This window comes from Gigantopelta aegis, chromosome 1 (genome assembly GCF_016097555.1).
Source record: "Gigantopelta aegis isolate Gae_Host chromosome 1, Gae_host_genome, whole genome shotgun sequence".
In the NCBI taxonomy this organism is placed as follows: domain Eukaryota; kingdom Metazoa; phylum Mollusca; class Gastropoda; order Neomphalida; family Peltospiridae; genus Gigantopelta; species Gigantopelta aegis.
In genome coordinates this window covers 7573882-7601875 of record NC_054699.1, presented here as the reverse complement: position 1 = coordinate 7601875, position 27994 = coordinate 7573882, and the positions used below count along the sequence as shown (strand labels likewise).

The 27994-nt window shown below is 39.8% G+C and overlaps 1 protein-coding gene across 1 annotated transcript; it reads left to right on the top strand.

Annotated features, from left to right (window-relative positions):
- Positions 1–27994, top strand: LOC121370188 (glycerophosphodiester phosphodiesterase domain-containing protein 5-like). The gene is made up of 11 exons (XM_041495305.1): positions 1–89; positions 1944–2102; positions 2846–2939; positions 4180–4325; positions 5243–5325; positions 6904–7054; positions 8194–8415; positions 8787–8938; positions 17358–17505; positions 19387–19469; positions 22986–27994. Exons 1-11 carry the CDS (start codon positions 87–89, stop codon positions 23251–23253), a joined length of 1509 nt encoding a protein of 502 aa, XP_041351239.1. The 5' UTR covers positions 1–86; the 3' UTR covers positions 23254–27994.

The following is a 27994-nucleotide window of genomic DNA, read 5'->3' as shown; positions in this document are numbered from 1 at the left end:
TGTACCACCATCTAGGGAAGTGGGTTCCATGGTACAGAATTCTGTTAGGCTTTGCTGCTGCTTCGTTTGCTTACATCCTTATTATCATGGTGAGTAAAGTAAAGTTTGTTTTATTTAACGACGCCGCTAGAGCACATTGATTTTTTATCTTATCATCGGCTATTGGACGTCAAACATATGGTCATTCTGACACTGTTTTTTTTAGAGGAAACCCGCTGTCGCCACATAGGCTACTCTTTTTACGACAGGCAGCAAGGGATCTTTTATTTGCGCTTCCCACAGGCAGGATAGCACAAACCATGGCCTTTGTTGAACCAGTTATGGATCACTGGTCGGTGCAAGTGGTTTACACCTACCCATTGAGCCTTGCGGAGCACTCACTCAGGGTTTGGAGTCGGTATCTGGATTAAAAATCCCATGCCTCGACTGGGATCCGAACCCAGTACCTACCAGCCTGTAGACCGATGGCCTGCCACGACGCCACCGAGGCCGGTTATCACGGTGAGTGTAACTCTGTAAATCTCACCTGGCTAACTGTCATGTCATTAAGAAGAGAAATTACTGGTTAATGTGAAATTATAGACAGCCATTGATAACCTTCTGGGACAGTGATGTCATTAAGACAAGAAATAACTGGTTAAAATGAAACTATAGATGGCCATTGATAACCATCTGCTACGCCTGTCATTTGACCAACACAAGTTAATACCGAAGACTAACATTAACACAATTTCATTGGTTTATCTTAAATATTAACACCATGTGTTAACTACAAGCTATATTAACCAATCAGGGAAGAACTTTTTGATGCATATACATGTAACAAGGTCATCAAGAAGCACAAATAAAGAGTAAAAATACTAACATTGAGTTGTGTAAAAATTGTAACATTGAGTTGTATACAAATTGTAACATTGCGTTGTATACAAATTGTAACATTGAGTTATGATAAAGGCCAGTGGTCGGATAACAGACTTTCGGTTTCGTGATTTTTACAAGATTTCCAGTATTAAAGGGACAGACCCTAGTCTTTAAACACTACAGCATAGTTATCACTATTAGAGCTGTTTATAATCACTGAAATCAAACATTACTTATATTTTATTCTTTAGATTATCCATTTCCATAGAACCGAAGTATTCCTGGTCATCCTAGTGATCCTGGTGTTTCTAATACCAAAAATTGCATTGTTCATATTTTTAAAAACACATGTGCGTCTGAGAAGTAGCGGTTTATTGATTCGAGTTCCAAGTCCACTTTTACGGATATTTCCTGTTTTAACATCACACACTCTTCTTGCACTCTATTATAACTTTATCCAAATGAGTTACAGGTTTGTAAATTAACTAAACTTAAGTGTCCATTTTTTTTACGGGTTAGAACCAGAGTCTGCGTCTTTGAATAGTAAATAAATTAATACCACAAACATTACCAGAAGTGCTCTGACTTCACCCACTGATATCCCAACAAGAAAGATTATTTAAAATGTGATTTTAGTTTAACAGTGATCTGTTAGTCAAAGACATCTTTAAGTTAATTGGGCAAAAGACTTGGGGAATCTCTTTAATTGTTCCTACATGTACACGTGTGTTACCTGGTACCAGCTAGGTTTTAGATCTCATTCATTTGGGAACAACAGGTATTTTATCTGTTTTGAGCACTGCAAGGTGTTTTTAGTGCATTAATATCATTAATAACTGCTGGAGATTTGTGAAAGTTCAGAAATGGGTGTCAGGTTATTATGATGTAATTATACAAAGCTTACTAATTCAGTGGTGTGGAGGTGATATATCTTCTGAGGTCAGCATCTATTAACTTGGGGCATAATTGTTTTGGGTATTTATATTTTGAGCAGTGTTTGCTACTTTGATTTTGGAGCAATCTGTATGTTTGGTACAGATACATGAGAATATACTGAAGTCACATGTTACTTTTGTTTGCAGGTTTTATGTTTGTTTCACATATATCACGGTCATCAGATTTACATGCATGTGGTGCACAAGATCTGCATTGTTTTGATTCTCACCGGCAATGTCACCATGACGATAATCGTTGACAACCTGTGGTCTTCTGAGTGGTCCACGGTTCTATTGTCACTGCAGGTGAGTTTTCTATATGTCCACGCATTATTTTCACTTTATAGAAATACACTTAAATCTGCAATCTCTAGATTATAAGTATAGGATGTAGCTCAGTGATAAACCATTGGGTTATATCTTGTTCCAGCCAGTGCTCCACGACTGGTTAACAAAGGTCATGGTATGTACTATCCTGTCTGTGAGATGGTGTATGTAAAAGATCCCTTGCTGCTAATCGAAAAAGTGTAGCCCCTGAAGTGGTGACAGCAGGTTTCCTCTCTATATGTCTGTGTGATCCTTAACCATATTTCTGATGCCAATATAAAATGTGTTGAGTGTATCGTTAAACAAAACATGTTGTTCCTTCCCAGTGGTAAAACGCTCACTTGATAGACACTCAGTCTAGGATCGATCCCCATTGATGGCCCCATTAGGCTATTTCCTCTTTCAGCCAGTGCACCATGACTGGTATATCTAAAGTCGTGGTATGTGTTATCCTGTATGTGGGATGAATGAATGAATGTTAAACGACAACCAGCACAAAAAATACATCTCGGCTATTGGGTGTCACAAATGGTATGTATATGAAACTATTATTTATATAATGTAAAACCACAGTGTAAGGAGTCTGTGGGATAATGACCACATAATTATAATGGAGTCTTATTAGTCCGATGGCTTAACCATAATGCTGCTGAGGCTGGTGTTAAATGTCAAATACACTATTAGATTTTCCTAATATGTTACCCTTCTCTTTTTTCTCTCAGATAACTGGACCATTCCTGCAAATAGGAGCAGTTGTTCTTATGACTGCGCTGTCATGGGTTATAGCCGGCCAGTGGTACTGTCTTTCATTGTGTGGTCAGTAGATTTCTTTGTCTTTCACAATTTAGTCAATGAAACCGGCCTCGGTGGCGTCGTGGTTAGGCCATCGGTCTACAGGCTGGTAGGTACTGGGTTCGGATCCCAGTCGAGGCATGGGATTTTTAATCCAGATACCGACTCCAAACCCTGATTGAGTGCTCCGCAAGGCTCAGTGGGTAGGTGTAAACCACTTGCACCGACCAGTGATCCATAACTGGTTCAACAAAGGCCATGGTTTGTGCTATCCTGCCTGTGGGAAGCGCAAATAAAAGATCCCTTGCTACTAATCGGAAGAGTAGCCCATGTAGTGGCGACAGCGGGTTTCCTCTCAAAATCTGTGTGGTCCTTAACCATATGTCTGACACCATATAACCGTAAAATAATGTGTTGAGTGCGTCGTTAAATAAAACATTTCTTTCTTTTAGTCAATGAAATAAAAGTGACATTCCTGAGTTTGCTACAATTTTTAAGATGTTATCGACTAACAGAGACTTTTTAACGATTGTAATTACGTACCAAATATATTTTTCTGCATAAAAGATTAGTGGCTGTATATTAAACATATTTCTGATAATAATAATATTTTTTCGTATGTACGAAATTATTTGAAGACAAAATTCAGTTTGGGCATCTTACAAATACTGTATTAAGATGACCAGAAACACATTGAATATAGGCACACTGATATTCTAAACAAGAAAATATATTTAATTTGTTAGTTTAATTGTAGAACTATTTTATTAGTCAGAAACATCTTACAATGCAGAAAACATTTTTTTATATAGAAAAATTCACATAATTAATATTTTTCAAGATGCATTATGCCAATGGTTCTGTCTTTCATTGTGTGGTCAGGAGATTTCTTTGTCTTTGGGAATTTAGTCATTGAAATTAATGTGAAATATGTAGAAAAATTCACATAATTTATATGTTTTTGGTGATGCATTATGGATTCAAGATACAGTGAATAAATAAAACCATGGTGTTAAACACTGATGGAAAAAGAAGGAGGAATTAGCGGTCATGTGATCAGATTTTAACCGCTTGATTGGTTGTTTTCTGTTAGACCAGTCCACAAAATGGGGATTGGGAATGCCATAGGTCAAAGGTGAGAGGTCAGGATAAGTATTCATTAACAGAGAAAACAATTTTTTTTTCTTCCTATTTCATGAGTGTCTTGTTTCTGGTCATGTGATCACCTCTTTGTTACATTTGTTCTGTTTGTTTTTCATTTCAGTGTTAAAACTGTTTTGGCTTTTCATGTTTACTGCCTTAATGATGGGATTGTATATATCACCGCTGTATATAAACTCGCCGTGTGTCGTCTCTGTGACAAATTTGCCACCAAAACCAAAGGTCTTTGCCCACCGAGGTGCTTCTGGGGTAAGTTCAATATGTGTATATTACTTACAAACCTTTTTCCTGTTATGAGATTTACCCGATTTTGACTAGTTGACATCACCGAGAAAACTGATTTCTTTTCCACATTACCTGTCCTCAAACAAGTGCAAACAGCGAAGAAAAAAAGAAGGAAGTTACAGTCACGAGACTGGAACTAGAGGGAGCATACAGTAGAAGAATTTAGGCCATCCCATTGGCTTTTGGGATGTTCGGACCCGACTGCTAGCCGTAAGAGGGGAATGCACTTGTTTGAAAACAGGTAATGCATCTATAAAAGAGAAAACACCTCAAGTTTTCTCTAGTGTTACATGTATACATGAATAAAATGCTGAAAGTGATGTCGTTATGCAAAAGGCGATTATCATTTACAGGGCACAATATTTCACCATAACCGTTGTCCTGTTCGCGTGTTGGTTATGCAACTTCAAAACCATGAGAACCGCCAATTGGTTACGTGGTGAATTACATTCTAAAATTAAAAGTACCATATATCAGTAATGAAAGTGAAAATCAGTTTGTTTTTTAATACATTTGAACCACCAAGGTAGCACAGAACCGTAGTTCAAGTGTTTTAGAATTAGGTAGACCTAACTCATCAGTTAGAGAACTATTATCACGTAACCGAACAATCGATTACCTAATTAAAACTCATGTGAACTGACTTCCGGTTACCTGAGATTTTGAAATATTGTTGCCTGATTTATATTAAACAGATCAGTTATTATTATTATTGTATATTTTTGACTAAATGAGTTGTGTTGTTTGTAATTACAAGAACTGTTTAATTTTTACTTCCACATAATAAACTGCATTTAACATGAACTGTGCATGTGTTTTTAATTTATGGTGATGAATTACTTTTAATGCTTTTTCTTTTCTTTTTTCTTCTTTAATTGTAGTTAGTTCCAGAAAATACTGTTTTGTCTTTCCAATATGCAGATAAATACCATGTCTATGGTTTAGAAAGTGATGTTCGAATCAGGTATGTGTTTTGTTGCCTCAGGGGTGGGATGTAGCCCAGTGGTAAATGCTTGCTCTTTGCGCAGTTGGTCTGGGATCGATTCCCGTCAGTGGGCCCATTGGGCTATTTCTCGTTCCCACCAGTGCACCACAACTGGCATATCAAAAGCTGTGGTATGTACTACCCTGTCTGTGGGATGGTGCATATAAAAGATCCCTTGCTGCTAATCGAAAAGAGTAGTCCATGAAGTGGCGACAGCAGGTTTCCTCTCTCAATCTCTATGTGGTCCTTAACCATATGCCTGACGCCATATAACCGTAAATAAAATGTGCTGAGCGCGTCGTTAAATAAAACATTTCTTTCTTTCTTTTGTTCATCAGAATAAATATTTATTTTGACAATGGGACAAGATAATTAGAAGAAACATACTACCACCACATTAGACCACATGATTAAATTTTAACTGAATAGCACAAAGCGGTGTTTTATTTTCACACATACAAGTCAGCACATACCATAACTTTTGATGTAGCCATTTGTGACACACTAGTTGAGATTGGGGGTGGGGAGAACTTGCCGTTTCCACCAAAGGCAGTTGATCTAGCTTATGATCTTCTACACCTCTGCAGGGCACGACATTTCGTGCAAACTATCACATGTTAGTTATAATATCAAAAGTTGTAGGATCATGGTTTTTGCCATAGGTAAAACGCCTGCTGACAGCAGTTATGAAACCTGTGTACAGCTATTTGAAACCAGTAGCCTTTGCAACAAATAAACAAACAAAAGTTAAAAACTAAAAGGTATTCCTTCAAGCGACTGCAGTAATTTTTATGCAGCGTCAAAAACCTGCCATTGGTAAACCCCGTGACCTATGCCAGTACATATCACAGCTATGGCATTTACCGTCAGTGATGCTATTAAAGTCACATGTCCTAGTTTGATCCTGTGAAAATAGACAGTAAGGTTTTTAAATCTACAAACCTGAAACACACAAAACTGAAACACATCTGGATTAAGTTTGTCTTGTTTAATGACACCACTAGAGCACATTGATTTATTAATCATCGGCTATTGGATGTCAAACATTTGGTAATTTTGACATATATTAAGATTAATGTTTGTTTTGTTTAATGATACCACTAGAGCACATTGATACAAATGTATGTTAATCATTGGCTATTGGATGTCAAATATTTGGTAATTTTTGCACATAGTCTTGGAGAGGAAGCCTGCTACCTTTTTCAATTAGCAGCAAGGGATCTTTTATATGCACCATCCCACCATCCCACAGAATAGTACATAGCAGTCTTTGCTACACCAGTTGTGGTGCACTGGCTGGAATTGATCCTAAATCAATTGCACATCAGATGAGCGCTGTACTACTGAGCTGCGTCCCGCCTGCTATCTGGATAAAGTTTGCTTTGTTTACTGACACCACTACAGCACATTGATTTATTAATCATCAGTTATTGGATGTCAAATGTTTGGTAATTTTGACATATTTTGAAGTTATAGTTTTTGTTTAATGACACCACTTGAGCACATTAATTTAAAAATACATATTTTTATAGATATATTAATTGTTTTGTTTTTCAGTTTTGATGGTGTGCCATTTCTCATGCACGATTCGTCACTACGTCGAACAACCAATGTAGAAGATGTCTTTCCTGATTTCGTTGATAGGGACGCTTCGTTTTTCAACTTCTCCAATCTCAGACAGTTGAATGCAGGGTATTGGTTTTTAAAGGTACGCACCGTACAGTTGATTAGGCAAAAAAAAGATATATGTGTGCTTCAGGTTTCATCTCTGGAAAAAATAGGGTAGGCAGGTAGGGAACCTTTTTTTTTTTTTTTTTTTTTTTTTATTATATTATATATTAAAACTGTGTTCTTGACATACTGCATATAACCTGTCTGCAAAAATCGCGGTAGATGTTGTTTTTTGTTTTTTGGTAGTCAAAATGTTTTGGGGTCGCAGCGTAAAATTAGGGTCGGTCGGGAAACCGGAAACACACAATGTTTTTTTTTTACGCCTTACGTAAAAAATAAATAAATGTATTCTGTAATGTTAATACCAGCAAGTCGCTATACGTAAAGTGTCAATAAATGGTAAAAAGAATTCTAATACCTGAAAATAATACGATGGAGAGAAACAACAGGCATTGAAATAAGTCGAGAATGGTCGTTCAGGTTATAAGAAGGTTACCACTAGGGCTTCCACGAGTCCAAACTATTGGACTCGAGTATTCAAGCGTCAAACTTTATCTGGACCCGAGTACCCAACGCTATAATTATGATAATTGGACTAAGGAATAAAGTGAAATAGCATTATGCATCTTGATTACAGTGCTGAATGTGGATGCCAATTTATGCCATTGTACTGCATTCCACACTTTTATTTTCCTCCATGTTTCATAGTCCTATAATGTATCCGATGACAAACATATGGCAAAGTATCAAAAAAATATATTAAATGAGAGTGCTCTTCCTTGCATGGGTACTCGAGTCCTGTGAACGGACTCGAGTCTTGCGAGACTTTGACCGTACTCGTGGAGACCCTAGTTATCACTTGTCAAGAAAGTCTAGAACAGTTCTTCATTCTCCATATTTTTTAAAGCAAAAACACCACAGCCTAAATTATGATGAATTACGATAACCTGTACATCGGTTTCCAGAAACTTTTTTTTTTAATTATTTTTTATTAACAGTTTTAAAAATAACTTGGTTTATTTCAAAGAGTTGCATGTACTTCCCTTGTTTACAAGTTTATACTGGCTACTAACATAAGTTAAGCCGGTTATTGACATCATTTTATTTTTCAAATACAGGGCAGTGTTTGAAATAAAACAACATCTGTTGTATTAACAATGTGTATCTGAATTTCAGGATAATCCGATGTGGTCAGCTGGTGATTTGTCTGACGAGGAGAGACGTCTAGTGTCGAATCAGAGCATTCCAGCTCTTTCGGAACTTGTCAGCATAGCTCACAAGTCGAACAAAATCCTCATGTTTGATTTGTTATGTCCCAATAAGTACCATCCGTTCCACGATGGCTGTGTCAACCAGACTATCAAGGCAATTCAAACTGGAGGTCTTCCTTTTAGTCAGGTAAAAACATTTCATTTCTTAGATAATTGTTTTTTAGGTTGGGACGGGACAAAGCTCAGTGCTGAAGTGCTCACCTGATGTGTGGTTGGTTTTGAGATCGATCCCTGTCGGTTGGCTCATTGGGCTATTTCTCATTCCAGCCAGTGCACCACAACTGGTATATCAAAGGTCGTGGTATGTGCTATCCTGTTTATTGGATGGTGCAGATAAAAGATCCCTTGCCACTAATGGAAAAATGTATCCGGTTTCCTCTCTAAGACTGTATGTCAGAATTATTAAATGTTTCACATCCAGTAGCTGAAGCAATATGCTCCAGTAGTGTCATTAAACAAAACAAACTTTTTTAACTGATTGATTGGTGATACTTGCAGGTTTGGTGGTTTAATAACACAGGAGATGTCGCCAATCCAGATGGAGTGACGGTCGTCGCCACGGAACAGCTGGGCTCTATATCCGAGTTGAGGCAGAGTAACATATCCGTGGTTCACGCTCATTACGGACAACTCTCCACTAAGAATATAAAGTATGTATAGAGGCCCTTCCTGGTTTTAAAATCACATAGAGCGATGAATGTATTTGTGGTTCACGCTCATTATGGGCAACTCTCCACTAAGAAAATAAAGTATGTATAGAGGCCCTTCCTGGTTTTAAAATCACATAGAGCGATGAATGTATTTGTGGTTCACGCTCATTATGGGCAACTCTCCACTAAGAAAATAAAGTATGTATAGAGGCCCTTCCTGGTTTTAAAATCACATAGAGCGATGAATGTATTTGTGGTTCACGCTCATTATGTGCAACTCTCCACTAAGAAAATAAAGTATGTATAGAGGCTCTTCCTGGTTTTAAACATCACATATAGCTGAATGTATTTATGGTTCATGCTCATTATGGGCAACTCTCCACTAAGAAAATAAAGTATGTATGGAGGCTGTTCCTGGTTTTAAACATCATAAAGAGCCGACTGTAGTTCAGTGAGTAGGTCACTTGATAAGGCTCGACATTGACAGGAGGCAGGTCCAGTGGGGGTTAGCAGGGGACCTGCCCCCCACCCCCCAAAAAATATTCAAGTGCTCCTTTTTTCTACTTTTTTTGAAAATTATCTTTTTAATCTAATGCCTGTTTGTCGAATTGTGCCTTTTTCCCTTCAAGAAAAATATTACAAGTGCCCCCATTTTTTCTACTTTTATCATTATTTTTTTCAATCTAATGCTTGCTTGACGAGTTGTGCCTTTTCCCTTTCAAAAAAATAATAATTCAAGTGACCTTTTTTCTACTTTTATTGTTTATTTTTCAATCTAATGCCTGTTTGACGAGTTGTGCCTTTTCTTTAGACATTACTTGTCCTCAAACAAGGGCACCTGCCCCCCCACGCAAGTGGTCTGGTCCGAACATCCCAACAGCCAATGGGATGGCCTAAATTCTTCTACTGCATACTGCTCTCTAGTTCCGGTTACATGACTGTAACTTCCTTCTTTTTCTCTTCGCTATTTACCGGCTTTATGTTTGTGTTATGATGGTTTTTCTTTCTTTTCACAGATTGAAAAATTATTATTATCATGTCTGATAATGTTCAGCGACTAGTTCGAGCTTGTTTACGCTGCAAGAAAGTTACTGCCGGCGGCGACCCTCATGATTTACGTCCGGGTTGTCGTGTTCCGTGTGGCCTCACTTCAAGATGCGACCTGTGTTCGGGGTTGTCTGATGTCGAGTTCGCGGCTTACCTGAAGGTGGTGTCAGCGAGAACCAAGAAAGTGGAATCTTCGCCTTCAATTGCTGACTCCATAGCGGAAGTGTTACGTTCAATTCTACCGACCATGCTGAAAGAAACAATGGCATCAATGGCGACCTTACCCAAACCGGCGGTTTCAGGGTCAGGTCCGGTGTAAGTCCCCTCTTCAGGGGGCGCGGCTTCTTCAGCTCTACCGATACCTAAGACTTCGGATGACAGGCCTGCGGTTCCTACACAGCCCTCTGACAAGCCAGCTCACCGATCTTCGGCGGGGAAGTCATCTTCGGCGCATCGGAGCCGGGACCGTAGCCGTTCCCCACGACCTGCACGGCTCCCTACGGGTTCCATGGATCGTCAGCGCCGACCTTCGATTGATGTGACTTCCAGGGCCTCCGAGGGTTCTCGACGGGACCGTCCACGGTCCGGTTCACCGGCGGCTTCCATTTCGGCAGATCGATTAGCCTGTGCTCCGAGACTTTGGGGATGCAGCGCCTACAGCGGTTTCTATCATTGATGAGCCTGACTCTCCTGACCATATGACTATGAGGGATTGCTTGGCGGACGTCTATGACATGTTGCCGTCCTTGCCACATCCACCAACGCCGTCCAAGAAGGGACCGACACCGATGATAGCGACTGATGTCCTTCCAGAAGATGTGGTTATCCGTTCCTTGGCAGCCGGTACACTCATATCCGACGTGGCGACGGATTTAGATCGCATCTTTAAAGACACAGCGTCGTTTGTCGCCTTCCCGTCTTGGAATCACCGTATGTATCCGGTGTTTGACATGCCCTTTAAAGATGGGGCTCTGTCTGTGGATGAAGATATTCACCGTCTTGGGAAATCGTCAACTGTGGATTTGACGGACAAACAGGTCCAAGCCATGGATACTGCCCAGAGAAGTTGCTTGTTTATGTTGTCTTACTTGGACGTTTTCCTTGCTGCGATGGCCACCCAGGCAAAAGATGCACGGTGCTACGCGCTGTTTCAACAATCGGCGCAGATGCTGGCTTTCCTGACGTGTTCAGTTACCTCTATGTCATCGATGTTGATGCAATACCGTCGCCAGGGTTATGTGAAAAAGTCAACCTTGGATTTCCAGCATAAGAAGGAGCTATTAGCTCAACCGTGGTCCGCAACAAAGCTGTTTGCAGGCAAGGTTTCTGACGTGGTTACGGCCAATGATAAGGACCAACAGTCGACAGCAACTGTCAAAGCTTTACAACTTATTTCGACGTTGGAATCCACGAAGCGAAAGTCTACTTTCACTACACAACCACCATCTGCGCTGGAGAGGTTCCTTTCGAGGTCAACCTTCTCAACGGTTTCCGGACAGACGACCATCTGGTCCTCCAGGTCGACGTTGGCGCCAGCCAACAAATCTTGGACTGCTCAGATTGTCTTGACCTACGCCAGCCCCTGATTTTGAACCAGAACAACGACTCGGTTTTGACGCTTCCGGTGTGCAACACACCGGTCGAAATATCCATGGTCGGAAGTCGACTTTGCCGTTATTGGCGAAATTGGCAGACACTTTGCCAAGATCCGTTTGTCACGTCGATCTTGAAGACAGGGTATCGTCTGCAATTGTCTGCATCCCTCCATTGACCACTTCACCTCGAGAACCGCGGCATTCCATATCACAAGTCAAGGTCCTACAGGAGTCCGTCAACAAACTGGTGGAGAAGGGAGCCGTTCGCAGCATTTCGAAAGCACGCTTAACACCCGGCTTTTACTCGGACATCTTCCTCGTACCGAAGAAAGATTCTCCGGAGCTGCGAATGATCCACAACTTGGCGTTTTTCAACGACCACTACCTGCTTCCTCCTCCGTCCTTCAAGATGTTAACGTTGCGAGATGTCCTTGCCGTGATCAAACTGGGGGATTGGCTTGCCTCGCTAGATCTCAAGGACGCCTACCTTCACGTTCCGATGCATGCCGATTGTCATCGCTACCTCCGCTTCGTGCTACAGGGTCGGCATTACGAATGGACAGTCCTGCCCTTTGGGATATCCATGGCGCCATGGCTGTTCACCAGAATCACGACTCCGATGTCCCTCTTCCTGCATCGCAGAGGTATATCCTTTTACCCGTACCTCGACGATTGCCTGATGAAGTGTTAGAGCAAGACAGGTCTTACTGCACCTGTTGCCTTTATCATGGACTTTCTCAAGCATCTTGTTTGGATTATCAACATCGAGAAGTCTCTACAGTTCATAGGCGCTTGGCTTCGACCCGACATTGGCCTCGTTCAAGTTCCTCTAGACTGTTGGGAGAAGATCCAGACCATGATTGCCATAGCCTCACCACTCCACGGTTGGCAGAGTCTCCTGGGTCTCCTCACTTCCGCCCAGGATTTGACACTCAGAGGTCGTCTCCAGTTGCAGCGCTCCATCTCGCTCCCAGACAATCTACGCTCCAGCCTGCAGTGGTGGCAGCTCCGATCAAACGTCTTAGACGGTGTCTCTATGCGGCCCTTCCTAGCCACTCATCACCTGTTCGTTGACGCGTCACTGGAAGGTTGGGGAGCCCATCTCAGCAACCAGACTACTTCAAGGTTGTGGTCTCCCGGTCAACTCGGACTCCACATCATACTGCTAGAGTTGTTGGCAGTCTACTATGCTATCCTTCATTGGCGACAGAACCCACTCCAGCAGTCTGCTGCAGTTGACTTATCATGTCTACAAGCTGGTCGGCGAGATTCCGCTGCAACTTCGGGCTCGCCATATTCCAGGGGTTTCCAATGTACTAGCCGACACACTGTCTTGGCCGTCGTCTCCACAGCCGACGGAATGGATGCTCCATCCCGAAGCTTTTCGATGGGTGTGCGACAGACTTTGGACACCAAACATCGATCTCTTCGCCACACGATTCAACCATCAGCTGAGTGTTTACGTGTCTCCGGTGCCAGATCCAGAAGCTCTGGATCTCGACGCCTTGGCCATCAGCTGGGAACAGATGGACGCGTACGCTTTTTCTCCACCAATCCTCCTTCCAAGGGTGCTTCAGAGGTTTCAGCTGTACCATTGTCGCCTGTTGCTCATTGCTCCGATGTGGCCATCCAGGATGTGGTATCCAGATCTAATACGTCTTGCCGATCCACATCCTTTACCGCTGCCAGACTGGGATCATCTGTTGCTGCATCCCACGTCAAGACTATACCATCCACGTCCGCAGTTGTTCCAACTTCACGCGTGGACTTTATCTCCAAGAGTTTGAGGAAGAAAGGTTTTTCTTCGCAGTCTACGGCGGCCATTTTGAAAGCGCACAGATCATCTACTACTGTGGCTTACAACGTCAGATGGCTTTGCTTTCACCGATGGTGTGTCCGGTAAAAACTCAAACCTCAGACGATCCAGATACCTTTTTTGCTGTATCTGCGGACCGCTTTATGATTGAAGGGGTCTACCATCGCTGGGTACGTTTCAGTCATCGCTACTGTTCGTGATGTCGCTACTGGAGCCGAAGTTATCGGGTATTCCTGAGATCCATAAGATGATCAAAGGGTTTCGCCTTCAGGATCAAGTACACCTTTTTTGGCCACCAAGATGGGACCTGAATCTGGTGTTACGAGCGTTATCGACCACACCTTATGAGCCGATCTAATCCTCTACCCTGCAAGACTTGCCGCGGAAGACGGTGTTTTTACTCGGTTTTGCCACGGCTGCCTGTGTCTCAGAACTCCATGCTCTTGATGTAGACTTGGTACGTTTTCACCGAGATTGGCGTGCAGTCAACTTGGGGTTACTCATGAACTTTGTTGCAAAGAATCAGTTACCAGACCAAGCGCCTTGTTCGTATGTTGTGCAGGCCCTCTCCTCTATCTTTGGTCCAGCGGATGTTGAGGACTTGGTGTTGTGCCCTGTCAGAGCCCTGCACCAGTACATTGACAGGACCAGATCTTTTCGACAACATCGCAAGAGACTTTTCCTCTCCTGTAACCAGAGTCGGTTGAGGGATATTACCAAAAACACGGTGGCCACCTGGATCCGGTCTTCTATCCTGACCGCCTATCAGAAGGAGGGTTTACCTGCTCCATCTGCTTCTATTCCGCATGAACTCCATGCCTTGGCTGCCACAATGTCCCTGCACTGCAACACACCCATTCAGCACATTATCACTGGTTGTTTCTGGGCTACGGACTCCATCTTCGCCAACTATTATCTGAGGGATATCTCCACAGAAGACGTTGAGGGGTTCCATCATCTGGGTCCGGTTGTTGCTGCACAGACTCTGTTGAATACAAGCCGTCCTCGTCACCGTTGATGTCTGTCTGATTCTGGCCTGCATACCGAGATGTCCATCGAATCGACAGGTGAGGATTGCTTAGACTTTTGTTCTTTTGCACAGTTCACGCACTGGTGCCGGAACTTTTGTCTCGATAACCTTTACCCTGCACTGCATGTGGTTATTTGTTGTCGTTATTGAACTAACAGTTCTTTGGTGTACTAGACAGAAAACACTCGGGGGTCTTGTTCTGTTCAATGTTCTGACGGATGCACCTCATTAGGTTGTCGCTTGTTATTACTAACACTTCAATACATGAGGGTTACCTAACACCTGCATCCCTGGTCGCTACGTCTTCCCACCCTGTCAGAACCAGCATGAGATGTGGCTGCCGCCTCCTGGTCCTTTGTTCTATGAGTCGCACCTGCCACTGCTGACGGATGCCACCATTCTGGTTGTTATTACTAACATTACCTGCATTGGTCTGTGACGGGCATCCCTAGGAGGAGAGCTTACCAAGGTTGGCCTCATTCTTCCACTAGTCAGCCTCTTTCCGGTTTGGGGAGTTATCACAAGCATCTACGGATCTCGGCACCCACCACCATCTTTTAAATGCTGCCCTTGTTTGAGGACAGGTAATGTCTAAAGAAATAGAGAAAACTTGGAGTGTTTTCTCTTTTATACATACATTACTTGTCCTCAAGATTTCATCCCGCCCGGGCCTCCTCGCTTCCTGTTCTCCGTGCGATGCGCTCAGGGAAAAAGAAGGAAGTTACAGTCATGTGACCGGAACTAGAGAGTAGTATGCAGTAGAAGAATTTAGGCCATCCCATTGGCTGTTAGGATGTTTGGACCAGACCACTTGCGTGGGGGGGGGGGGGGGGGGGTGCCCTTGTTTGAGGACAGGTAATGTATCTATAAAAGAGAAAACACTCCAAGTTTTCTCAATTTCCCCTTCAAGAAAAATATTTTTTGGATCTGCCCCTAACCATCTCCAAACTCACAATGTGCTTTCTCATTATCAGTTTCACAAGCAACGTTTTGATTTCCACCTCTTTTGTTTCTTTTTATTTTATTTTTCTGTTTCTTTTGTTTCATGTTTTCCTCAGTCATATAGGTGGGTGGGTTTTTTTTTTAAAGTCACACCATGAGTTTAGAAATGCTTCCCAGTTTTTCACATTTACTTCCAAGTTAAATCTGAGAAGCAAAGATTGCTTCCCACTTTTCAAAATGAATTTAAAGCCTTGAAAGTTTCCGAGATCAGTGTTAATTATGCAAAGTGGGATTGATTATTTTGTAGTTATCCATCGCAATTACATGTGTCATCGTGTAATAATAAAATACGACACTTGCAACTAAGAATGTACCTTTACCTGAACTGTCCTGAGTTTGCAGCCTTTGCAAGATGTTTTGATCTACATGTATATAGAGCCTCATTTTTTGAAACTAAGATTACATATCAAATACGGTACCTTTTCTTGTTTAGAATACCAGTGTCTGTATATCCAATGTGTTTATGGTCATGTGCTAAGGTCTGTAGCAGTCATTTTTCATTTAACTGAAGTCGTAATACTAGTATATATTAAAAGAATCCATCACCGTTGTGAGGTATACATGTAGATACGGCAATTCCAACCCTAGGGACAAAATGTTTTGTCCCGAGGGTTAGAATTGCCTTCTTTATACCTAACAACAGTGAATTATTCTTTTTCTTGCCCATTTAATTACAGCAACAAAACATTAATTTTGTAAGCTACATACGGTTTGTTTATTTTTGAACGATTTGTAAACATTTCACCTACAAACAATAAACTCATTTAATCATACACTGAAAAATATAGTCCAACTTACAACAACATAAAAATGCAAATATAAAGTTGAAATTATTAATTTGTTTAAATATTTTTAAAACAATGATACAACATGAAATGACAAACAGAATTTTGAAAACCATGAGTTAAGACGTCAATCGTCGTAAAACACGAGTTATGACGTCACGCGTATGCAGATATTCGTCTAGCCCTTGGGTCAGACAGATTTATCTAGCCCTAGGGTCAGACAGATTTTTCTAGCACCATGCAAAAGCTGGATAACCTGTGCAGTGGGCAAGAATATTTTATACGTACAGAATTATTGGAAGGTAAACTCTGGATTGGGCTATTACAAACATTAGGACGAGAACAAACATCTTGTTTATACAGATACTGACATTGTAACCAGGAAAATAGCTTTAATGTGTAATTTTAATCATCAAAAAGGATCTGTTGGTCGTAAACATGTTACAATGCAGTGTTTTGAACTAAGTCTTGTTTGTTTATCCTGACAAGTGAAAATCTGCTCTGACAAGCAAAATGTTCCTCAATGGTTGTCCAGTGGACAAGTGAAAATGTTCAGTGCAGTTTAAAGCGACATTCCTGAGTTTGCTGCCTTGTAAAATGTTTCCGACTAATAAAATATGTCTACAATTAAACTTACATATTAAATATATTTTCTTGTTTAGAATATCAGTGTCTGTATATTCAATGTGTTTCTGGTCGTCTTAATATTTGTAAGAAGCCCAAATTGGTTTTTGTTTTCAAATAAGTTCGTAAAAAACAAGAAAATTTATATTTTAGGAAATAAAATTAAATTTAACCTAGTACAAATATTAGAATGATCAGAAATATGTTTAATATACAGCCACTAATATTTTATGCATAAATATATATTTGATATGTAATTACAATCGTTAAAACGTCTTTGTTAGTCGATAACATCTCAAAAATTGCAGCAAACTCAGGAATGTCCTTTAATTTTGAGCAATAAAAAACCCGGTCCTTTTACTTGAATAAAACAAAACATTTATTTGTACAAGTGAAAATATTGCTGGATAAGTAGATTTCTCAATGTACTTGTCCGGTGGACATGAAAAATTTCTATCGCTGCAGTGCAACAAACTCAGGATATTCACTTTAATAATGATGTGTTTTTGTCTGTTGACAGGGAGTATGAGAATGCCAACATGTCTGTGAACATTTATCTGGTGAACTCCAAGTGGTTTTTCTCTCTCTACTGGTGCATGGGGATTCATTCCGTTACGACAGATATGTGTCACATGATCGACTCTGTCGACCGTCCAGTGTGGCATTTGGTAAGTTCTTATAAAATGTCAGTGTATTATGTAGTCGTTTGTTGTCACTTTTTTTTTTAAAGGAAAAATGCGAGATATAGGTATTATTTTTTTGATAGCTGCAGCAGCATTAACTTTTGCGTTAAAGTTTCTTGTTTAGATCAGTTTCCCACAAACTATAAGACCTAGGTCAATGAAACTTGGTATATAATTGCACCTATGGATGTTCATCACAGTGCACTGCAAACTTTCATGGTAGATGAGACAGCTATTTCTGTGGAATTCGTTTAATCTTTCTCTGCCTATAAATGGCATTTATAGTCTCTCCCATCCTCCCACAAAAATGTTTTTTGTAAATACTTTCAGTTTGGTTTGACGTAACAAGAAAAGTAAAAGTGTTTTCAAAATAACAAAAACAAAAAAGGATTTTTGTATGCTTGAAGTAAAGTGTTCCCTGTGGGGATATAGCATTTAAAAAACAATTTGAGCCCAAGTTACATAGCCGTTTACTTATTTACTCTGTAAACATGACATTTAGAAGGTTTTAAAATATTAAGAAGAACCCAGTTAATTGTATCTAGATGGGTTACATGATAATCAAATGGAGCAGTTGGCAAGTCTGGTACACCCAAACCATAAAAAAAGAAAAGTGAAAAAAAAAAAAAAAAAATTCCGCTATATTATTGAGTCCTTGTCTTGCCATAGGTGCTTGCTTCTTGTACATATGGCCGTTCCTTCCACATAATTGCCATTCTCTGTTTATATTTTGTTTTAATCGATTGTGAGAGAAAATGTTAACTGTACTTTTCATCAGTTTAGATGATGACATTGATGTAAATATGTTGGGATTCGTGTTTGTTTTCATGTGTCTATAAAGAAACATTATTCTATATACTTGTGTAGTTATTAAAAGTACAATCAGTGATGGTTTTTAGGGTGTATACCATTGAACACGACAGTAGGTTCATGGTACTTATAACTCAAATCCTTCTTATGTTCCGCAAGGCTCAATGGGCAAGTGTAAACCACTTGCACCGACCAGTGATCCATAACTGGTTCAACAAAGGCCATGGTTTGTCCTATCCTGCCTGTGGGAAGCGCAAATAAAAGATCCCTTGCTGCTAATTGGAAGAGTAGCACATGTAGTGGCGACAGCGGGTTTCCTCTCAAAATCTGTGTGGTTCTTAACCATATGTTTGACGCCATATAACCGTAAATAAAATGTGTTGAGTGCGTCGTTAAATAAAACATTTCTTTCTTTCTGTCCTTCTTATGTTCATGGGGCGAACGTAGCCCAGTGGTACAGCGCTCGCTTGATGCGTGGTCGGTTTGGGATCGATCCCCATCAGAGGGCCCATTGCACTATTTCTCGCTCCAGCCCCTTGCTGCTAATAGAAAAGAGTAGTCCATGAAGTGGCGACAGCGGGTTTCCTCTCTCAATATTTGTGTGGTCCTTAACCATATGTTTGATGCCATATAACCGTAAATAAAATGTGTTGAGTGCATCGTTAAATAAAACATTTCTTTCTTTCTGTCCTTCTTATGTTCATGGGGCGAACGTAGCCCAGTGGTACAGCGCTCGCTTGATGCGTGGTCGGTTTGGGATCGATCCCCATCAGAGGGCCCATTGCACTATTTCTCGCTCCAGCCCCTTGCTGCTAATAGAAAAGAGTAGTCCATGAAGTGGCGACAGCGGGTTTCCTCTCTCAATATTTGTGTGGTCCTTAACCATATGTTTGATGCCATATAACCGTAAATAAAATGTGTTGAGTGCGTCGTTAAATAAAACATTTCTTTCTTTCTTTCTTATGTTCATATATTAAATTTGATGGTCAAATTCCAACCAAATCCGAACACTAGCTATTATTATTTTTTATGATTTTACTTTTGTTTTTATTGCAGTCTCCAAACAGCTATCTGACACTGTGGGTGACAGTGGACGTTCTTTCAGCTGTCATCATAGTCACACTGTTCGCTGTTCAGAGGTATATGTGTTGATTGGTTGTTTTGAGTTTTTAACATGATAGTTTTTGATGTTCACGAAAGTACATGCATAAACCACAGGAATACTTTACACACTGTATGAACAGCTTTGCACATTTATGCGAAGGTGTTCATACATAAGTTTGTAAAGCAGTCCTCGATTTCATACTTTGGAAACATCAAAAATGATAATACATGTACTTATTCAGTTTTTATAATTGCAAGTATATAACTACAGGTATTTCATGAATATAAAATATCAAATAACCATTCTGTGGTTTCTGCCAGTAGCCAAATCAGGGAATTTTCAAATTCTTTCATGCATTAGCACAATTTTAAACAATAACATTTTATGAGTCAACATTAACAAATAACTTAAACAATTATTTTATTAATTGGCAATAAAGAAAATGACCCAGACTATTTATTTGTCTTCTAAGCATTGCTGAAAGTAGTGCAAAATTGAGATTCATAGAGTTATGAACATATTTATTTTATTTTTAATTTTTAATTTTCATTTCATTTCATTTCATGTTCTGTTCAGTATAGTTCAGTTCAGTTCAGTTCAGTTCAGTTCAGTTCAGTTCAGTTCAGTTCAGTTCAATTTATTTATTTCTTTATTTCTTTCTCTTTTTTTTTCTTTCTTTTTTTTGTTGTCTTTATTGATTTATTGATTAAAAAGTTGTATAGTCGCCATTATTGTACAATTTTATGTTTGTAATTAGGAGAGGGCCTTGTAAGTTGGAAAATTTATGTCCAATCCTTTGTATACTACATACATGTACATTATATGCAATAGAATTGGTTAACAAAAAGATTTTGGTATTGCAATTGAATAGTATAGTTTTTCAAGATATTTATTTCAAATTTGTATGAGTAGTTCATTAAAAAAAAGTATATATATATATATATATATATATATATATATATATACAGTGAAACCCCTCTATACCGGACATCCATGGGACCAAGTAAAATGTCTGGTTGTCAGAGGTGTCCGGTTTTCAGGGGTCTGCCTGGACAGAAATACCTTCCGTTCTCCATAAAATAGGGAAAGTGTTAAAGTGTTTTAAAACAAGAACAACAAGAATATGTTGAAAAATGGTGCATTTATGAGCATTTAGAAAAATAAAAACATCCATGGGAGTAATATTCTTTTCAAACTCTGCCTTATAAACCTCTCATTTTTTGATGATATCTCCAACTGTTGATTTGCCAATACTAAACTTTTCACTCAAAGATCTTAACGTTGGTTTAGGTACACTTTCGAAACTTTTAATTATTTTGAGTTTATCATCGAGCGAGAGTTCAACATGGCAACAATTAGCTGGACGTTCCGTCATGTTGAAAATCGACATGAAAATGAAACACTACTAACATCTATTGACTACGCAAAGCCAACATATACTTTTGCTTACTCTTTATTTCGCTAAACAAACATTTAAAAAAAACCCAACACATTCACACAATAGGAAGGCAGCAAATTAAATTCCCTGTTATTTGTGTCAATCTTTGAAGCAAATCATGAGACATGTTTGTGAAGGATCACATTTAAGACCTTAAAACACACTCATAACTTAATAAAGACATCTAACCCAAACCCGAACTCCGCTAATGTTAACTATAATTACAACACAATCAATGTGTTTACAGTAGTTAACTCCATACCAAAGCTTGCGATCAGTCCTTTTAATTGTTTATTGTCAAGTTGCTAATCTTGCCTGCTGAGCGGTACCTGTACTGTATGTATGTTGAGGGGTTTCACTGTATATATACTCTTCAAAAAAAGAAACGCAAAAGGGTACAAATGGGTTATAACTCCGATTTTATGTTTCCTACCGGTTCATGGTTTGTGAATATAAGGTCATTGCATGTCCCAAACACATTCCCACGGTTACATTCGATAAAACGCATCTACTGTACAATAAAGTTCCAAAATGTGAATATTCGCAAAAACGCAGCCACGTGCAAACCATGTCACCACTGCACGTGCGTTGTCTGCACGTGCAACATGAACACCGACAGTATAAAAGTGCAGGGTGTTCGCTTGCCTGGCCTCTGTATCTGGCCGACAGTTGACAATCCAGGACATGCCACGTCTCCGTGAACCGCAGAGAAACAATGCCATCGGCCGACTAGACGCAGGCGAATCCAGAACGGCCGTTGCCAGGGCATTCCATGTGTCCCCAAGTACCATCTCCAGACTGTGGGACCGTTACCAGCAACATGGATCAACACGTGACCTCCCTAGATCCGGTCGACCACGGGTCACTACCCCCGGGCAGGACCGCTACATCCGGGTACGCCACCTTCGGGAACGATTGACTACTGCCACCTCCACAGCCGCAGCAATACCAGGTTTGCGCAGGATATCCGACCAGACCGTACGGAACCGCCTACGTGAGGTAGGAATTCGTGCCAGACGTCCAGTTCGAGGTGGCATCTTAACACCACAACACCGTCGACTCCGACTGCAGTGGTGCCAGATTCATCGACAATGGCCTCAACTGCGATGGAGACAGGTATGGTTCAGTGACGAGTCCCGATTTCTGTTCCGACGTCATGATGGAAGATGTCGCGTGTATAGGCGTCGTGGTGAACGTTATGCGGCAAACTGCGTGCAGGAAGTGGACAGATTCGGCGGGGGTAGTGTCATGGTGTGGGTTCATCTCACACACTGGCAGAACTGACCTGGTCCACGTGCAGGGCAACCTGAATGCACAGGGCTACATTGACCAGATCCTCCGGCCACACATCGTTCCAGTTATGGCCAACGCCAACGCAGTGTTCCAACATGACAACGCCAGGCCTCACACAGCACGTCTCACAACGGCTTTCCTACAGAACAACAACATTAATGTCCTTCCTTGGCCATCGATATCACCGGATTTGAACCCAATTGAGCATCTATGGGACGAGTTGGACCGACGCCTCCGACAGCGACAACCACAGCCCCAGACCCTGCCCGAGCTGGCAGCAGCCTTGCAGGCCGAGTGGGCCACCATCCCCCGGGACGTCATCCGTACTCTGGTTGCTTCAATGGGCAGGCGGTGCCAGGCAGTTGTCAACACACGCGGAGGCCACACCCGGTATTGACTCCAGATGACCTTGACCTTGGTGGTGTGTCCTATCACTTACTCACAATGGACTAGAGTGAATTGTGAACAATCCTGCAACATTTGGTAATTATCGGACTCACCATTCAATAATTAAATCAATTCTCCAAATGTTACGACAATGTGGTTTTGCGTTTCTTCTTTTGAAGAGTATATATATATATAGAGATATATATATATATATATATATATATATATATATATATATATATATATATATATATATATATATATATATAAATCTTTTCCTTTTTTTGGTATTGCAATTGAATAGTATAGTTTTTCAAATATTTATTTCAAATTTGTTTGAGTAGTTCATTACCAAAAAAAACGTATGAGGAGGGGGAATCTTTTCCTTTTTTGTACATTGTATTGCAATTGAATGATTTCCTTTGATTTCAGAATCCGCCTGTTCGGCACGTCGTTCACCCCGGAGATGGTGTCGCTGAAGACGGGCAAGCCGAAGCACGTGAAGCGGACGAGGACGATGAAGGAGAAACTTCTCTACAGCATGACTGACTCGTTCGGAGACCATCTGCAGGACGGTGCAGACCGCCAGAACCCGGTCGTCATGAGCAACGCCGATTCTTCCTACTCCATGGCTTCCATCAGGCGACCCGGGTTTCCCAGAGGAACCACACAGCCGGACGGGAAGTACGAGATTGACTAAAATCACAGAAATAGAGGTTGCTATGAAGAACCAAGAGTCATGTTGGATGGAATTTTGTTTTTTAAAGCAACCAGGACTCAAAATTAATCAACAGCAATTGCCATAGATGTGATATGAAGTGCTGTAGCAAAAATTGAAGATAGTGATTAATTGCTCCCCAAACTTACAAAAGATATAAAAGATCCCTTGCTGGTTTTTTAAATTTACTATATTAATGCCATATAAATTGACATACTAAGAGGAGCTAAATATTACTCATTGAACTAGTCCCAGGGGAGTGGTGGGCAGCGAGAATGATAGCTCCCCTTAAACGACCAGGTTTATCGTAGGTCAGGGTCAAGGTTTACCATAGGTCAGGGTCAGGGTCTACCATAGGTCAGGGTCTAGCATATGTTGGGGTCTAAAATTATTGCCGATTGTCATTTTTGTTTGTTTTTAGTTTTGTCTTTATTTGTTGCAAAAGTTGCTAGTTTAAAATTACAATAGACAAGACTCCAAATTGCCATAGGTTAGTATTTTCTCTTCAGCAAACATTTAATAATTGTCGTATGTAACAGATTCTTCTTAAGTTCGAGCTATTGCAGAGCTCGACTAGAAACAAAAATATGAGATTTGATTAAGCTGAAGTGAGATGGTTGGATGAAAATATGAAAAGACTAATGTGGCACAACAGATGGAAATTGAAAAATAAACTAGCTGGTGTAACATTGGACTACCAGACGAGAAAATATGGAATTATGAAGTTTATGAGATTGAGAGATGAGTCACAAACAGATGTATTTTTCCTGTCCCAACCAGCACCCAATGACTGGTATATCAAACACTATGGTATGTGCTGTACTGCCTGTGGGAAAGTGCATATAACAGATCCCTTGCTGCTAATGGAAAGAAAATGTAGCGTGTTTGACATCCAATAGCTCTAATGGTGTCGTTAAAGAAAACAAACATTTTTGTCAATACAGATGTGAATTATAACATGGGAGTGAACTGGAGACAACGACACAAAAAGTAAAATATTTCTTGAGCGGACTGACCTCGTCCCTTCCTGGCCCAAGCTGATTTGTGACGTTAACACACAAGATTGTGAGAATGGCGGCTGTAGTTGTAATGCTCTCGAAGACCAACTGTCACATTATCCAACTCTTGTGTCTCAGTTTCTCAGTGTGCTTACACATTCACCAGTACAAGACTTCACTACCTCTGGAAATCTTGGAAATTTGTGAGAAAAAACATTCCATTGAGAGTTTTACTTGGTCCCGAGGGTGTCCGGTTTGGAGGGGTTTCACTGTACTAGCAGAGATGCCAACCATTACGAATTTGGTGGAATCATTGCGAATTTAAAGCACAGATTACGCTATTAGAAAGAAAATTGTAATGTCGCATATTTGTTGTCGGATCTTATTTTGGAAGGCATAAATGTTGTTAACACTGGAGAAATGGAACTTTTTCCCTCTTCACCGTCAACAATCGTAGATTGATTTCCTGCCTTGTTCTTTAAAACTTATGGATTCCGAATAGCGAGCATAGCAAAGCGTGACGATATAGAATAAACCTGTCTAGCAATCCGTCTTCCGAACAGCCCCGATGTTTACCGATTGGGTATGGCGTTGAACTTGACTTTACCAAACTGTCGAAAAACGCACTCCTGAGCCATCACTGATAACATTCCTATTTTGGAGGGTGGGATTCCTATTTTTGAAGCCTGGATTCCTATGACACTCTAACTAGGGTTGGCATCTTTGTAATAGCCTTCTATTTTTGTCAGTCTGCTACAATGTACTTTTGAAACATGATGAACACCGAGGACTTACAATTAATTTTGACACCTCATATCGAATACACATTGTCATGTGTATGTATATATATATATATATATATATATATATATATATATATATTATTTTTTATTTATTTTTCTTACCATGCATTTGTTAAATATTCAGGCATGTTATGTATGAACAAATTTGTCAAAAGAGTCACCTTACAGTGTTTGCCAAGAGCAAAATCAAGGCGAGCTGAAGATCACTCTTCTGAAATGGTACTAGGTGAATAATCACACGAAGTTTCAGATAACAATTTTGTTGCAAGGTGATCAATTTGCCTTTCCTGGTGAGGACTGCCTCAGCATGTTAGAATCAGGTCTCCGTCTGATATTGGTCATCTAATAGAAGTGATGCCTGTCCATGTTCTATTCATATTTTTTTATATATTTATCTGTATTGTATAGTGTTATATATGTATATATATATACCCTACAACTAATATGACATTAGTCTGTAGAATGATATATTGTGCTACTCTAGGAACCGCTTTTCATTACAGGCATGGCGGAGCAGGGGAGAGGGCTCTAGTCATCACCCCCCCCCCCCCCCCCCCCCCCACCACCAACAATTCTGAATAACAAATATTGGTAATAAATCTTGAGGCAGAGATAAAATTTACTTGTAGAATGCAGGAAATTGCATTTCAGGACATCTAGTTTTCAAACTTTTACGGGGGAGTATACCTGAAATCTCCAAGAAACTTTGCTTTGCACCCCCTTCCCCATGTCTACTTCTGCTGTGCCTGCATTGATACAATTTAACGTTTACATTTATCGATATAATGCATATACAGTATCTTTTCCATGTGCCAGCATCCAGCATGTATAAAAAAGTATATCAATGAGTAATTTTTCTGTGCTCGACTTTTCCGAGCGGTAATGTCATAACATGAAATATTTACAAGTGGCTTAAAAATACATTTTCATGATGTCAAATTTTCCATATTAATCCATTTGTAAAGACAGAGAAATGGAAATGCACAAATCAAGCGTCGAATCGCTTTTATGGAAAGCGGCCATAACTACCAGTAATGGAAATGGGTTTTAAGTTCTAGTTATAATAACTTATCTGTAGATAGAGAATACTGCATGAGTGGCCATTAGATACTGTTTATCTTACAAATTGTTTAAAAACATATCGAATGAGCAAAAGCGAGTTGGGTACATTTTTAAATAACAAGATGTAAAATGACGGGTATCTAACGGACACAAATGTAGTATTCCATTTCTTACATATCATCAGAAAACAGTTTTAAAATCAATTTAAATGTCTTTTCCAACAAAAACGTATGTACAGCCCTAACGCTTATAGTTAACTTGTGTGTCATAGACAAGTTAATTTCAGGTTAACTTGTATGTTACAGAGTGATCGATTTGACCTTTCTTTTTTTTCCATTGGATTGTATGGCATTAATGACCTGGTCATCACCTAGGAGCAGCCTGTCATACGTCTTTAAAATGTTATCTCACGTATGTGTGTTAACGCTATATGAGTTATAAAAAATAATGAATGATGTTCTCACCAAAGGGTGTGTAAGAAAGATCTATAATATAAGAATAATGCTGCTGTATTATTCAAATAACCAGTTATGGGAATGGGTTCTAAGATATAGGTATACACATGGAAATCTGCAGATTGTTACGTTTGTTATACTGTACTATACTATAGTCAGAGATAGAAATAGGTTTTAGGAACTGGGTATCTGTTTGTAAGATGGCGTACATAAGCTAAAGGTGCAAATTGGAAATGTATTTGTACATATATATATACTCCCTGCATGTATTTTCATCACTTCTGACAGACTTGTATACATCCCATCATTTGATTAGCCTTTAAATTGGACCAGGACGAAAATTATGTTAAAGTTACATACATTGTCAAATATTCCATCCAAATAACGGGGGTTTTTCTATTTTTATTTTTATTTTTTATAATATATATTTTTTTATCAAAGAATCTCAGTTCAGGTGTATGTGAAAAATGGTTGCCTGGGTAACCAGGTTTTACATGTCATGTGGTAATATACATACATGTATATCCTGCCATCGGGTACAAACATGTGAAGACTTGGAAAGTTTCTCGTTATTTATCTACATGTAGTTAAAATAAACCTGCACTGCTAAACCATTAAAAATCTGTCCATTACTTTTCAGTACTGCACACGGAAATTCGGTACACATGTTATAATAAAATGTATGCATGTACATATATATATATATATATATATCCAGTTTGCAACAGTTTCCGGCATCTTCCAGCATCTATGTGAAACTATTTTGTCCATGATAACTAAATGTAAGGTTTCTCGAACATTACCTCATCAGGGCTTCTAGAATTGTCATAAAATCCACTAGCCATGGGATCAGTGATTTAAAAAATTTACTAGCCACGAATAAAAATTCACTAGCCATACTTTACTTTAAATTAATACAATTTTACTAAATACTAGTAATAATCAGATACATGTATGTCACCTAAAGAGCAAGATAGAGCTTAAAAATACTAACATGGAGGGGTTGGGGTGGAGGCAGGATATTTATAGTTACAAAATAGACTTAGCTGCAACATTTGGCAACAAAAGAATTCACTAGCCATCGGGCAAAGCATTAGTAGTTATTTACTAGCCCAACATTGAATATCACTAGCCATGGGAGTGGGGCTACCATAATCTAGAAGCCCTGACCTCATTGTACTTATTAAACATCCATTGTCAAATACTTACGTTCAATGGCAGTTTTTACAATCCGTGTGATTTACATTTAAGTATAGCTTGTTAAACAAGAATTGGTTGTGAATCTTGTATATAAAAAAGTAAAGTTTGGTTTCTTTAATGACACCACCAGAGCACATTGATTTATTAATCATTAGCTATTGGATGTCAAACATTTGGTAATTTTGACATATAGTCTTAGAGAGGA

Coding starts and splice junctions, on each gene's coding strand:
- LOC121370188 (XM_041495305.1), top strand. Junction 2,103..2,845: donor CGGTTCTATTGTCACTGCAG/GTGAGTTTTCTA, acceptor TTTTTCTCTCAG/ATAACTGGACCATTCCTGCA. Junction 4,326..5,242: donor CCCACCGAGGTGCTTCTGGG/GTAAGTTCAATA, acceptor CTTTAATTGTAG/TTAGTTCCAGAAAATACTGT.